Source organism: Balaenoptera acutorostrata, chromosome 17 (genome assembly GCF_949987535.1).
Source record: "Balaenoptera acutorostrata chromosome 17, mBalAcu1.1, whole genome shotgun sequence".
In the NCBI taxonomy this organism is placed as follows: Eukaryota; Metazoa; Chordata; class Mammalia; order Artiodactyla; family Balaenopteridae; genus Balaenoptera; species Balaenoptera acutorostrata.
In genome coordinates, this window is record NC_080080.1 from 8,549,229 (window position 1) to 8,564,581 (window position 15,353).

A 15,353-nucleotide genomic window follows, 5' to 3' on the forward strand; every position below is an offset into this window, starting at 1 on the left:
CAGTCACTGACTGGTTCTCTGCTTCCCTCCTCAGAGGTGGCCGACGGCCTCTGCTGTGTGCTGACCACGCCCTGCCTCACTCAGACCACAGCTGCCCCAGCAGCGAGGGCCCCCGACGCACCCGTCACCTTGCGCCAGAAGACCTTCGACTGGAAGAGGGTGTCCAGGTGTGTGTGTGTGTGTGTGTGTGTGTGTGTCCTCCATGAACGAACGTGTAAGCCCCAAACCAGCACGTGAGCCTGGCACGTGAACACCATGGCCAGTTACCGCTGGCCCTGCTAAACCCTCGCTCTGAGCAGATGCAGATCCCAGGAATCCCACTGTCCCCAGCCTCAGGCCTCACGCCCCGGGTGGCATGGCCCTAGCATCTCCCCGCCATGGCCTCAGTCCCCGCAGTTGTGCAAACATTTATCGAGCCCTCCTTTGGTGTTAGCCGAATATTTTCTAGCTGAATGATACCATCTTGCTTTTTTCTAATTGTTAGTACCCTAGAGAATAACACACAAATCAATCTTGTACAAATTTAATATTACTGTAAACTTAATCATGAAGGTAAACATACAAGCAAAATCCTAAGGCGACTTCATTTTTTTAAGGGAAAAAAAAATAATCTTCCCTTATTTGTTCTATTTGATTGTCAGCTATTGCATTTTTAGGGGTATCTGTAGTTGGGATTATCTGTAGTTGGGGTTATCTTATTAATTAAACACCGATCCAGACATCCCATTGGCAAATTCAAAGAAAATCAGTCATCAGAATTGCCTGGGAAATGAATAAAACAGATCTTCCTTGTAAATATCATGAAGAACTATTCATTAAAATTTATAGTTGGAAGTTTTAGCCATCCAAGGAAATGGCAGTTCAGAGAGGTTGAGTGATTTCTCCAAGATTACACAGCCGCAAATGCAAGAAGCAGAATTAGAATGTTAGATATATATTAACCAGGCTCTTCATTTGTTTTTCTTCCTTTTCTCATTCTTTTGTCCTCCATCCCACTATGTCCCTCTCTTTTGCCCCTTTCTCTGTCCACGTGCTGCCCACTCGCAGACGGCAAGATGACCCGGAGGGGGCTGAGAACCCACTCAGTGTGGACGAGTCCCTTTTCAGCTACGGCCTTCGGGAAAGCATCGCCTCCTACCTGTCCCTGACCGGGGATGACAGCACCTCCTTCGATCGAAAGAAGAAAAGCGTCTCTTTGATGTACAGTGGAAGCAAAAGAAAGAGCTCTTTCTTCTCGTCGACGCCGTACTTTGAAGACTAGCCCGAGAACAGACCCCGTGGTGTTTGCCCAAAATAACAGAGGTTCAAACTGTCACCTGGGATCTTGCAGAGAGGCACGGTTTCCTGGTCCCTGGGGAACCCCACATCTTCCAGAAGCCAAGAAAAGCCACATGGAGAATTGAACTCTCATCTTCTCTATCTGCGTCATGACAAAGGGAACCCCTCCCTGGCATCTGATCAGACATATTGCAAAATGTGGACTCCTGGCATCTTCGGGCGAGGGTTCAGGAGAGCCCTGCGTGTGTGCATGTGCACGCCACACTTGTGGGAAAGACAAAGACGCTCTCTCACAGGAACGTGCCCAACCAAGGACCGCTCTCCAACACGCCGCCCAGGTGGGCTCACTCTGAGGTCACTGAAGAAAACTTCTGAATGAGAAAAGCCTGAGAAGAAGATGAGCCAGAAACTGTGGGCTGGCAGAAAGTCTGGGTTTGCAAATTGATCTCCTGCATTGAACTTTTGTAACCGATCTGCGAAGAGACCTCTGGGATACATCTCCTCTCTTTTTAAGGGAGTTCAGTGACACTAAATGCTAACCTTCCTTACGAGCCCTGAATGGGGAGATCCTGGGCTACTCGTTCCAAAGGTACGTGTGCAGAAGTCAGATGGCCTCCCTACTTCTGCTGAGACCACGAGTGATGGGAGAGGGGGTGGCTGCTGATGGGGGAAGCACGAGGGCAGGCCTGGCTCCGCGCAAGATTTCATGAGGTCTCCAACCACGGCTTCACAGCACAGAAAGAGCTGCTCTGGGATGCTGAGATTCTTGTCTGTATTAATGCGTCAATTACTCATTCATGATAGTGACTGCCAGAAGCGGCACTGTGTTAAGTTCTGTGTAAGGTGTCAGGTCAAAAACATGTATATATATGTGTGTGTGTGTGTGTGTATAGAGAGAGAGAGAGAGAGAGAGGCCCCAGCAGTGTAGACAGGGAGAAAAGTGTATAAACAAATATTGTGAAAGGGGGCTGTAAAGGAGAAATCAGCTCACAGCTTTGGGTGGGAGTGGGGTCAGGTAAGGGTGACCCAGGAGCTCATGTTTCAGCTGGATCTTTAAACAGTGGAAGGGTTGGTTGGACTGGATAAGTGAGAATGGTTGGATTTTTTGAAAAAAGGAAACTGATAAGTTCTAAAGGAATAATGCATCCAATTTCTTATTCTAAAAAGAGTCCGGCAGCCACATGAATAAAAATGCTCAGCTCCAGAAAAGATGGGAATTGGAGTGGCTTAATTCTGTCAAACATAATTTTAAGAGATGAGAGAGAAAACATAGCAAAGTTCTAGAGCAGGAGAAGCCTTTATCTCCAGATCCTGTTAGGAAGGGGGCTGCAGATGTCGCCATGACCCATTTTCCCATTTGCAAAGGGATTCGGGGGAGGAGGGGCGCTGCCAACAGGAAAGGTTTGTCTGTCCAGTATATATGCATTCTGTCCATCTGAGATCACTGTGCTGGTGGACTGTGCACACGTGCTTACATGATTTTCTGTATCATCAGATTCCAGTGTGTTTATCCAAGAAGACACTTGTGGTTTCCTCAACATTCCCCAAAGGCTGTTTCTATAGAGCCAGCCAATGTATGGGAAATGAATGTAACTCTGGGGACACCGACTTGCGCCATAAGGCAGGGTGACCTGGTGAACTCCTGTGTGTACAGCGTCTTCTGTATTGTTTTCTGTTGTGACTGACGTGGTTGGAACATTTGGGGAGTAGGCGGAGGGATTTCTAAGTGGGAAGCATTACACTTTGCTAAATCATGTATGTATTCCTGATTAAAATAAACCTAATGAATATTTAATTCTTGGAAAGTGGGGAGAGCTTTCTGGGTGAGGCCGGTGGGTGGTTCGTTCAGAAGCTCTGTGGGTTTCGAATTTTCAAAAAAACTTGCAGCTGGAGAGAGAGGAGACCAGGGAACACAAGACAAACCTGCACTGGTTAGTATCTTGGTTTCTCCTTGAGGTGCAGCCTTAAGAAACCAGGGTTTTATGACTTTTGAGGGTGTCTCGTCCAACTTGAAGGTGGATGTCCAGGGATCGAGGGAGAGAACAATTTCTTAGCAATTGTGACGAAAACTTTGTCTCACCTAGACACCCCTGCAAATTACTTTTGATACCTCTGCTATTTGTTCTTCCAAGAATTTCTTTCTACAAATATTGTTTTTGGACACCCATTAAATACCAGACACTGTCTTGGGTGCTGGGGCCATCGCAGTGAAAACCAGAGGAGGTCCCTGCGGGGCGGAGTGGGGAGAGGTGCCCTTCCTTCCCCATGTCAGCAGGGCTGGCTCTCCTCTCCTTCGTCCCCTCCCCACAGTCTGCAATTCCTGGCAGCCCGGGCTCAGCCCTGCAGATAACAGCAAGGCCCTGGGATGACAGAGAAACGCCTAGAAGGAAGCCAGCCCCTGAGAGATCACGAGATACCTGTACTCCACACTTGGGGAAACATTATGGGAAAGAGGAAAAAAAAGAAACACATTTGTTATTTAAGCTACTTTTGTGATGGGTCTCCTTGTTAGAGCAGGTGAGTATTTGCTCCAAAGCACACAGAAATAAACCCGCCATGATTTGCAGATAATGAGATAACTTCATAGAAAAATCCAATGGAACCAACAGATAAAATATTAGAGGCGGTAAGAAAGCTCGCCAAATGCGGAACCAACTTTTCCCCCTACACCCGTATTTACCAACTGGAAAGTAAAATAGAAAACACGAAACCATTTACATACTGTCTCGCCTCAAAATAACTTTGCAAAACTTTTATGGAGAAAAGTTCAAAACTCTATGAGAAGACGTAAGGAGACAAAAATACTATATTCCTGGTTATGGGGTTAAACTGATCCATGGATATAAGAACTAACATCCTAAAAACACAGATATTTTTCTGAAATGATTTGAAAAATTACATGAAACTACAATCCAATTCCCATCAGGAATATTTTTAAAAATCCGTGAATTATTCTACAATATATATGGAAGCATCAAAGCCTGTGAATAGCTAGGCCAGTTTTGATTAAGGGAAGCAATGGGGCAAGTGCTCCCACTGGGAGGTCTGTATGAAAACGCGAAAAATCGGTGCTCTGGGCCCAAACCAGCATCCCCCGCTCTCCACCACTGCTGGTTTAATGGACTCAGCATGGTCTCAGGTGCCCTCTTTGAACCAGGAGCTGAGCTAAGTGTTAAGGCCGTACTAAGAGCTACTAAGAGCATAAATCACGTACCCAATCAAGCACCGAGTCACAGTAGAAATGGAATAAGATGTGTTAGAAAAAATAACAAGCATGGACCACAAGCCGGAATTCCTAAAAATTGCTAAGTAGAAGTCTCTTCACCACCGTGAGATGCTTTCTGTTTTAGAGCTGGAGAAAGGCTTAGAGGCCCCATTCTGCTGAGCCCTGAAGGGTGGAGTGGTTTTCCAGGTGGAAAACAGGACGTGCTGACCACAGAAGAGCCTGGAAAGATCTAGAGGAAGGCATAGCATTTTCTAGGAATGGTGGCAGAGCTGGTGAGCCTGGATTGTAGGGCTCATGTGGGAAAGGAGGCCGGAAAATTTAGCTTGAGGCCAGTTTCTGAGGCCTGGAGTTCACTCGGAGGAATGCAGAATTGCGGCAATGTCAAAGGAAAGCAATGGAAAGTTCGTCTGCGTCCTGAGAATCATAGCACAGAGGACATGACCTCCTCTGCCTTCTCTTAAAACTGGCCAAGGGGTCAGCGCCACAGAATTCAGGCTTGCAATATGGCTCCCCTCTTCCTTTTTCAACCTGGCCCCCAGGGCAGGTGAAACACTCAGGACCTGCTTTTGCTTGGAGTTGCCTTCGCTTGGCCTGCGACATGGGGGAGCTCGGGTTCCTTGAGTTCCCACGGTGTGCAGGGCACTTTACAAACCCTATATCGCGACTGTGTGAGCCCGTGGGAGACAGAATTAATCACACCTATTTTATCCATGAAGAAGGCAGTGGTAAAGTGTCTCACCCAAGGCCAGCATCTTAATGCAGGCTTGTCTGATCCTAGGCCTGCACTCTTCCTCTGACACATTGAGACCCCGAATGAGTCACAGGCTCTTGGAGAAGGAGCCTCACAGTGTAAAAGAACACAGGATTTGGCTTCAGGTTCCAACCCCTAATGCAGCTCCTTCTTTACTGTGTGTTCTTTAGCGGGTCACTAAACATCTCTGAGCCTTGGCTTTCTTTTGTCTAGATTAGAAATAAAATAAATGTCCCTGGCAAATTAATGTGAGGAATCTATGAGGTAATAATATATTGGAAGTGATTTATGGTCCCAAACATGCTAAACAAATAAATATAAGTTATTAATTATCACAGGAGTCTGTTTCATCCAAATTTCAACAGTTCTGGTCCCCAGATTTGTAGAAAGACTGAAGATTTTATCCAAGAATATAGCACCAACTCACATTCATTCCCCCAAACATCTGTTGGTAGAGAGAACATTGAAGAACTGCTAATATCTTGAAGTATTTTAATTCTCTCATTCCCAAATAATTTCACATGCATCCCCAAAACTGCAGGGAGCAGTTGTAAAAGCTGCCTCTAAATGACTAAAACAGATGGAGGGATTATTTTTAAATACACTACCATTTGTTAAAACAGATTAGTTTTTGAAATTCCCTAAACATCTAAACCCTCCAGAACTTTCAAAAGGAAAATTCTGCCTTCTGGGCCCACTGGAAGGAATTTTTGGTGTCCTCTGGGTCCCACTGAGTGTCTGGCTTCTGAGCAGGCCCTGGGGGAATCAACGCAGCCCTTCAGGATCAACTCAAAGTCAGGAAGGTCTGCTTTCAATACCAGGAACTGAAAGATGTTTGTGCTCAGGCCTCCTGCCACTCAGATGCACCAAGCATGAAGGGACAGATTGAAGAAAACCTGAAGCAAAGGACGAGAAACACAAGAAAGGGGTGGGAAGGCGAGAAGTGGACTAGCCTGTGGGTCCCTTGACACCCGCCCCCCTCCCAGGCTCATGAGCTCCTTTCCCGCCAGGATGTTAATCACGGAGCATCGACCCTAAGACAGCAGTGCTGGGTGCCCCGGGCTCTGTGGAGAGCCAGGCATCCCCGGCTGTCCTGGAGGTGACAATCTTGTAAGAGAGACACACACGGCAGTAGGAGTAATTATGTACCGGTGGGGAAGCAGGAGAGATGCCGTACGAGATTTACAGATGGCATCAGCCATAGGAAGAGGGTCTGGTTCGAGGCTGGAAAGTCTGGAAGGAGCCCCTGAAAGACGAGTAGGGCGGGCAAAGAGGAAGATGGGAGAAAAGGAATCCACGCACAGGGAACTACCAGTAAGAGGCAGGATAGTGCAGGGACCCTTCAAGGAGTACTAGCAGGCTCCCGTGGCTGAAGGGGAGAGAAGAAGTGGCAGGAGGCCCAGCTCCCTGTCAGGGACAGAGACGATGCTGATCCCGCCTCGGCTGTGCCCAAACAGTGACCCTTCTCCACCCTCCGTATGATCACAGCGTTGGATCCTGGGAAGGCTGGAGAGAGCTGGATGTGGTTTGATGGCCTCAGAATCGCCAGCAGGTCCATGGCACTGGCCTCAGTGGTTCTCCTTCGTACCTTCCTTTGTGTCACTTAGTAGTCTCCTCATTGCTTTCTCCTCCTCCAGCACTGCCCCTCTTACACGCATCCTCCACCGAGCCCTAAGAGAAGTCTTCCTGAAGGCGAGTCTAAGCAAGTTTCCCACCTGCCTAAAACCCTTTGATGGCACGAGAGTGTTCATAGCAGCACTATTTCCAGTAGCCAAAAGGGGGAAGCAACCCAAACATCAATCAATAGATGAATGGATACACAGAACGTGGTGTACACATACAATGGAATATCATTCAGCCCTAAAAAGGAATGAAATTCCGACGCATGCTACAACGTGGATGAAGCTTGAGGACACTAGGCTAAGTGAAATAAGCCAGTTACAAAAGGACAGATCTTACAGGATTCCACTAACATGAGGTAAATTCATATTAGAGTGGGCAAATTCACAGACACAGAAAGTAGAATGGCGGTTGCCAGGGGCTGGGAGGAAAGGAGAAAGGGGAGTTAGTGTTTAACAGGTACGGAGTCTCTGTTTAGGATGATGAAAAAGTGCTGGTGACAATTCATGCTGATGGTTGCACAACACTGGAACGTACTCAATGCCAGTGAATTGTACACTTAGTACTGGTTAAAACAGGAAACCGAACCAGCAAACACACAAAGGAGGGTGAAGGCGCCCGTGCGCTCAGGATGACCCGAGGCATTTAGTGCAGCCTGGCTGCTCTCTGCCTCCACACCAGTGTCCACGCACACCCGCTCCTCCAGCTGCACTGCACGATGGGCAGATCCCAGCGAAGAGCCCAACTTTCCCTTGGCGCCAGGACTCTGGTTACGTGCCTACACAGCCTTCAACATCAGCTGGCGCAGTCTCTCTCCCAGGAGGCATTCTGGGACATTCCCTCTCTCCCCTGAGTTTGGTTGGGAGCTTCTCTCTGAGCTGCTCTAAGATGCTCTTTTAAATATCTGCTTTAAGTGTTTGTCACCTCTTTCTCCAGTAAACTACAAGCTCCTGAGAACTAGGACATGTATTATTTAGCATGGCATTTCCAAAAATGAGCATAGTACCTGGCACCAGTTGGACATTCAATAAAATTAGAAGCTAATCAGTGACACAATAGCCATCAGAGCATATGCTGTGGTCAATAGGTTGTTTCCTCCATCATAATTATTCCATCACTATCAACATTATCATGTCATCATCATCATCATCATCACCATCATCACCATCACCACCATCACCACCATCACCACCATCATCATCATCACCACCATCATCACCATCATCATCATCACCATCATCATCATCACCACCATCATCACCATCATCACCATCATCATCATCACCATCACCATCATCACCATCATCACCATCACCACCATCACCACCATCATCACCACCATCATCATCATCACCATCATCATCATCATCACCATCATCATCATCAACACCATCATCATCACCATCATCATCATCACCATCACCATCATCACCACCATCATCATCATCACCATCATCATCATCATCACCATCACCATCACCATCATCATCATCATCACCATCACCATCACCATCATCATCATCACCACCATCATCATCATCAACACTCAGCAGGTACTTCAGACCGTCCAGTGGAATCCTGAGTGTTATGTTCTATGCTTTGCCTTCATTCGCCAGTCAGCAACAAAGGTGGCCAAACCTTTGTTGCTCTGTGACAGATCCAGCTGCCCGCCACTCCTTTAATTGCTATTAAACCCTAATGAGGCACTCCCAGGAAATAGAAACTCTTCCCCGTCTAGAATTATTAACATTTTAGATATGAGTGGACAGCAGTCAGGGGAGCCCTGCAGCATCCTGGCTCACGTGAACACAGAAAGATGGCCATGGGCAGGACACCCACTCAGAGCAAAGGATAAAGCAAGTCCAAGCAATTGAAGCCAACGGGGGCAAGGAGGGACCACCTTCAGCAAGACTGAAGGCAGAGCAGGCGACTCACCATCAGCACGGCTCTCCGGAAGAGTCTGGAGTCTGCGGCCCTGGTGGTTAGAAGGTGGACGCTGGCCACGTCGGCTCCGCCACGGTCTGCTGCCAGTGTCACGCGCCGAGGGTCCCCACCAAACGCTCCGATGTGGGTCTGCACCCAGGTCAGAGCCGCCACCTGGTCCAGCAGCCCCCAGTTGCCGCTCAACTCGCCGGACCCTTCAGAAAGAGGAAAGCCTTCAGCACTCCGCGATTCTGCAACCTGGGATGTAACCATCCTCGTGCTGTGTAAGCCAGGCACGAGGTGCCGGTGGGGTGCCTGGGCTCCTGCCCACATAGGTCTGGACTGTGGTTTCCCAATATAGTGGGGCAGTGGGAAGCGCCTGGGCTCCGGAACCAGGCCCATCCGGCCCGGATTCTCGCTTCAGCCTTTGCCAGCTAGGAGACCGCAGACATGTCCCTCCACCTCTGTGGGCCACGGCCGCCCCATCGTAGAGGGCGGCTTCTCAGATGAGAGGCAGTGCATGTTCAGACCCCAGGCTTGGCGCATCCGACGAGAAGGAGCTGAACTTCCGGTCCCCCATCTCCCCCCACTGCCCGTGACTCTCCGTGTCTCCTCCCAGACGATGATGGCCAGGCCTGGCTGAGGCTCTCAGTCCCACCTCTTCCCGCTACCTTCCATGACCTTCGCAGCAGCGGCAGAGCTGCGATTCAAGTTTCTTACATTGTTTGTTTGTTGTTGATTGTCATTTGATCCTGTTGCTTGTTTCCAAAGCACACACCTTTTGACTACAGTCATGTATATGACCACATATGCAGCACTCAGTTGAGTCCATCTCTCTTTTTTTCATAGAATTCAGTAAATATGTATCAAAAGCTCAGCATGTTTTTTTAAATCGAATGATTCAGACACAAAAAAAACATATAGCCAAAACACGCTCTCCTCCTCGGCATTTGGGACACTCCCTGCCAGGCCCCTCTGGCCACCCTCTGAATTCAACAGCTTCTTCTTATCAGTCTACACCACTTACTACCCTGAAACACCAGGCCTGTGCTGGTTTGAGCCGAGGCTCATGCCCTTCATCTCTGGCTTCTTTCCAGGAAACCCCAGCAGAAGCCGTGGCTCCAACCCCCGCCTACGTGCCGGTGACTCTGGGGACTGTGTCCGCAGCCCAGGGCACTCTCCCAGGCCTGGGCCCCTCGAGCTCCCCCAGGAGGCCGTCTCACGGGCACCTCAAGTCCATTCAGCCCCAAAGGGAACTGATTCTGAGTCTCCTGAGCGCTCCCACCGGCGGCCTCGGCAGAGTGTCTTACCTTCTCCTTCAAGCGCAGCACCGCCCGCCCTGCTCCTGCACGACCTCGCGGGGGTCTCCCTGACTCCTCCTTCGGCCGCGTCCCCCTCCTCCCCAGCTGCTGCGGGCTCTCCCGCCACTGACCACCACCCCCTTCCCTCCACGCTTCTCCTTGGCCTCCTGTATCCACACATTCCTCCCGACAGTGGACTCTCCGTAGCGCATCCAGCGTGCTCTTCTAAACCTAGAACCCTGATTATCTCTCTCTCTGACACACACACACACCCTGCCCCATCCTATGTAAAATCTCCCCCCTCATCCCATGGTCCTTAGGACACCATTTCAGTTCTTCTAGCACATTCAAAGCCCCCCGGGACCGGGTCATCCATCTCTCAGGCCACATCTCCCTTTGTCTCCCCCCTGTCCTGTGCTGTAACCACCCAGGCTTCCCATCAGATGCTCAAACACACCAGCCCCGCCCTCCCCCACGCCTGTGCTTGTACATGTGATTTCCTCCACCCAGAGCTGCCCCCTCTCCCCTTGACCTTCTCTAACTCCCTCCTCTGGCCCAGTCATCTTCCAAGTCTTAGCTACACCATCAACTCACAGGCAGCCCTCAGGGGAAGTGAGGGGCCCCTTTCAAAGTATTTGTCACCACTGGCTTCCCTGCTAGACTCTACCCCCCATGAAAACCAGAAGCACAGAGTAGGTCCTTATGAAATGTTAGGTAAATGAAATGACTACAGTTATTATGAACACGATTCAACGTCAAGTGAAAAACTATCAGAAAGAACCCATATTCCCAAATAGAAAAATAGAAAGACCTTGCATCCGATTCCCCAAGCTGGTGTTCACAAAGCTGACGAGAACACCAGCTCAGTGGACATAATGGTACGAATTACTCTTCCAGCTGGGGAGACACTCAGAATTTCTTCAAATGCATTTCATGTTCTGGGTTTAGTGAAGCCATTGGCACCATCCTCTCTGCGGACTTTTCTGGATTACATGCACATTCCATTGGTTAGGATGAGTGCTTTTGTTTCCAAGGTCTGAGGGAGGGCAGGAAAGCCAGGCACCAGCTGTACAAGACCCAGTCTGGGAAGTGACGCCCACGGCCTGCACTTCTAGTGACAACAGGGAGGGACGCCACTGTCCCTGACTCTCACTCCCCATGTACCAGCTTCCCACTTACAATGCTGGCATTCTGGGGTCTACAGACCCCTAGGATGTCAGACATGAGGGTGCATTCAGGAGGCAAGTCTGAACTAGGCTTCACCTCATGCCAGGCGCTGTGCTGGGTAGTGCAGAGAGCAAGATAGGCAAGATCCTGGCCCTCGAAGCAGACACCCTGCGGAACGTACACACAAAGCAGCCAGCTAGCTGCTCTGAGATGGTCTAGTTCAACCCTTTCCTTCCCTGGTGGAACCTGAGACTTGAGAGTGAAAGAGTTTGTTTAGGTGCAAGAAGCAAATTTGAGATCAAGTTGGCACTTAAATCCAATGCACACTCAGAGCTCTTTGTCCTAACATTCAATCCAATTCAACAAACATTTGTCAAAAAAATCTATGGTGTGCAAGGCACTGTGTTATTTTCATTAAAAAATTTAAGTACTCTATTTATGGAACTTTCTCTGCTCGGAAGCCTTCATAACTCTCTCATTCCTGCCGCATCAAGTCTAACTCCTTCCTGGCTTTTCAGCTCCTCTAAGATTGACTTCAGCCCATCTGAGCAGTCTGGGTCCCCTTCACTTTCTAACACCGGCCCTCGTCCAGCCATCGGGGTCTGCTCATTACCTGTGTTCATCGCCCTGCAGTCTGGCCTTGGTTGAGCCCCATTCTCTTTATCCTCTGGTACTCCATCTCACCTGGCTCAGCCCCGCCACAAACACATAGCGCGCAGTGCTGCTGGGGGTGTGAAACTGGACAGGGCTGCTCTCTGCTGGCCAGGTGTGTACAGTCCAGGAGGGAGACGGGTGTGAGTGGAAGATGTCTGGACGGTGTGACGGCGCTCCTCTCCATCTGCCTCATGCCGCCCTGATCGGCAACCCCAGCTCCGCGCTCCCACCTCTCTGGTCAGAACACACCAGCAAACATTCGATAGTTCGCTCACTGTCTAACCGGCTCTTGCTAGCTCATGTGATTTCTTCATCCGTCCCTCTAAAGCTCCTTAGCTGGGCTCACAGCGGGTTCTCCCCCAGCTCTTGTTGATGGCCATCAATAAAAGGCATCATGGTGTGTGGGCTTAGCAGGCGGGTTATGGCGCCAGACCAGCCGGGCACAGGCCCCACTCCAACACCTGCTAGCTGTGCCGGGCCCCGGACAAGTTACGTAATGTGACTTGACTTTCCCCATCTGTAAAATGGAATAATAATAGTACCAACCTCAATAGGGTGTTATGATGATTGAATTTGTTAATATTCGTAAAAGGAACAGAACAGTGCAATGCCTGGCATAAAGCACTCTGGAATTTGTTTGGTTTTTCTTAAGTAAAATGAAACAGGTTTAGGTCCCAGCATTATCTCACAGGTGACCTTTGCACGGTCTGCCTTGTCTTTAGTAGCAGAAATCACACCTGTGATGGGGGCAGGACTCTGTGCCTGTTTTTCTGGTTAGGATGGGGAGCAGACCCCCTTGGAGGGGAGGCTCCAAGTGCCCCAGGGATGACGGGGTGGTGGGTGTGTTACGTGTCTGGCCTTCGGTCTGTCTCCCTGGCCAAAGCCTACTTCCTCTACTCCCACACCCTGCAGAGGGCCCGCAAGCCATGGCCGACCCAATCCTCTGACCCTGCACGCCACTGGCCCGGGTTGCCCTTGCGGCATTGTTTTGCCAGAGAGAGAAGGATAATCACTGTGCCCACGCCCCTGGGGTCTGTCCCACCGGCAGGGCCCAGGCTGGGAGAGGGCCTCGCTGGCCCGTCACCAACCCCCTCACTTCCTTCCCAATTGCTCTTCATCAGGAATCGTGCTCCTTTTAAGTACTGTTGGGTTTCTCACAGAGAACACGAGTTTGTCTAGTCGGCCGCAGGCCTGGCATGAGCTGCTGTTTTCAGCTCTCTCCCATCCCTTTCTTAATGTGCCTCTGAGTCTGGAGCTCTTGGGGGATTATCTTCACTCTGGGCTACAACAGCAGATGCTGCACACATTTATCACATGAGATAATGTACATGAAGCAGCGACTTGGCCGAACTCAGTAAATGCCAGGGGCTGCAGTTGCTGGTGGCCAGATGCAGGGCCGGGACACGGCTGCAGCAGAGCCCTGGCTTGGAGAGGCCCTGCCAGGGAAAGGAAAGGGGCATTAGCCCTCGGGAGCCCCTGCAAGGTGCCAGCAAGGTTCCCGGTGTTTGCCTTCACATGCTTGATCTCCTGAGAGACGGGCAGCCTGGGGTGGGATGGGACACTGAGGGAGGGAGGGAGGGAGGGACCCGGGAGGGACCCGCTCAGAGCCCCTGAGCCCCATGGAGCGAGGAGCCGCTCCTGGACCTTGCTCTTCTTGGGTGCAAATCCTGTGCACTGTGCAGGACACCAGCCTGGGGCTGGCACTTGAAGTCGCCCAGCTCTTTCCAGACCTGTCCTGAACCGCAGTTTCCAACTATTTAAAACGGAAAGGAGGAGGGATGAATAGGTGGAGCGCAGGGAAGTCTCAGGGCGGGCGGTGAAACTATTCTGTATGATTGGTGGACACGCGTCATGATATGTTTGTCAAAACCCACAGAATGTACAGCACAGAGAGTGAGCCGTGCTGTAGAGTGTGGACTTTAGTCAATACCAACATACCGCTATGGGCTCACGGAGTGTAACAAATGTGTGGCACCCGTGCGGGATGTTAACAACAGGGGAAACTGAGGCAGGGGAGGACGCAGCGTATGGGAACTCTAATTTATGCTCAAATTATTCTGTACACTTAAAATCATCTAAATAATGAAATCTATTACATATATGTATTTTTTTTCTTTTCTTTTTTTTTTTGGCCATGCCACTCATCTTGTGGGATCTTAGTTCCCCAACTAGGGATTGAACCTGCGCCCTCGGCAGTGAAAGCACCGAGTCTTAACCACTGGACCGCCAAGGAATTCCCTACATTTTTTGTTTAATGGGAAAGGGATGATGTATTTGTGTTGGAAGTTTACTGGGGGCTTAGCTGCATCGCACACCTGCCCTTTTCTCCCTCTGCTGTGAGAGCTCACCTTCTCCGCCTGGAACCTTGCCGTGGGACGCTCAGTGTCTGGCGGGAGGTGGTTGCCTGCAGCCAGGAAGCCTGTGTGTGTGTCCTAGCGCTGCTGCCCCTCCGCCCACCCGCCCCTGGCTGCCGCTCTCTGGGTCTGGGTTTCTTGATTGACTGATGGCTCCCCTAGGGGCTGAACCGAAAGGAGCTCCAGGTAAGAGATGCTAAAGCTCTGGAATGGGGGAAACAGCAGGAGGTCTCCAGAATAAAGCAAAGAAAAGCTGCCTGAGGCTAAATGAATTAAAACACTGACCCTCTCTGTGCACAGAAGAATGAGGAATCTGTAGGGCATTTCTAAACATCAAGGGACAGTAAGCTATTTTTTAAAATGATACCTATTCTCAATCTTTAACATTAACTTCTAAGTATTGTTCTTTCTTCTTTCTTCCTCTGTATCCCCTGTCTCCTACATTTATTTTTTTTTAATTAATCTTTATTGGAGTATAGTTGCTTTACAATATCACCTTAGTTACTGCTGTACAGCAAAGTGCATCAGTTATACGTATATATATATCCCCACTTTTTAAAAAATAGCCTACCCTTACATGAATCATATATCATAGTGCTTATATAATATATATGTCATATATGTTATATAAGCACTATATATAAAGCATGAGAAAAAAGCAAACACATTAACCTACCACCCAGCTTAAGAAATAGAACAAACAGCACAAAATCTTGAGAGGACCCTTACACAGACAACACGTGTAAACAGGAAGGCAAACACCATGGAATCTCCTGGAACCCCAGTTTTAAATGTGCAACTTTAAGGGGAAGCAATTCTCTCTGAGGAGTTTTCTTTTCTTTGGAGAGGAGAGGGAGTGGCACAGATAACTTTTCCAGACATGTCAACTTTAGATAGCTGGGGTTTTTTTTCAGTTTTAAAAGAGATTATATTTGTGAAAACAACTAAGTTAACATTTTTCTCCTTTCCCTATTTCCTTGAACACTCAAATTATATGTTAAAGATATTTTAAAACTGTCCTGAATTAAAAGCGATTGTGAAAGTTGCAAAAAAAAAACAAAAACAACAATAAAAACAAA

At 49.2% G+C, this 15,353-nt stretch overlaps 2 protein-coding genes across 4 annotated transcripts in view; one reads left to right on the forward strand and one right to left on the reverse strand.

Moving 5' to 3' along the window:
- SLA (Src like adaptor) overlaps positions 1–3,052 on the forward strand; it is an 84,825-nt gene extending 81,773 nt beyond the window's left edge. For all 3 annotated transcript variants that reach the window (XM_057532443.1, XM_007188902.2, XM_007188903.2), the window contains 2 exons: positions 35–167; positions 1,048–3,052. In XM_057532443.1, the coding sequence (XP_057388426.1) occupies positions 35–167; positions 1,048–1,261 (347 nt within the window). In that variant the 3' untranslated portion in view covers positions 1,262–3,052. The remainder of the gene's footprint in view (positions 1–34; positions 168–1,047) is intronic.
- The window catches only part of TG (thyroglobulin), a 244,560-nt gene that overhangs the window by 89,258 nt on the left and 139,949 nt on the right, over positions 1–15,353 (reverse strand). Inside the window, exon 41 of the mRNA XM_057532421.1 lies at positions 8,811–9,013. Coding sequence (XP_057388404.1) covers positions 8,811–9,013 — 203 coding nt within the window. The remainder of the gene's footprint in view (positions 1–8,810; positions 9,014–15,353) is intronic.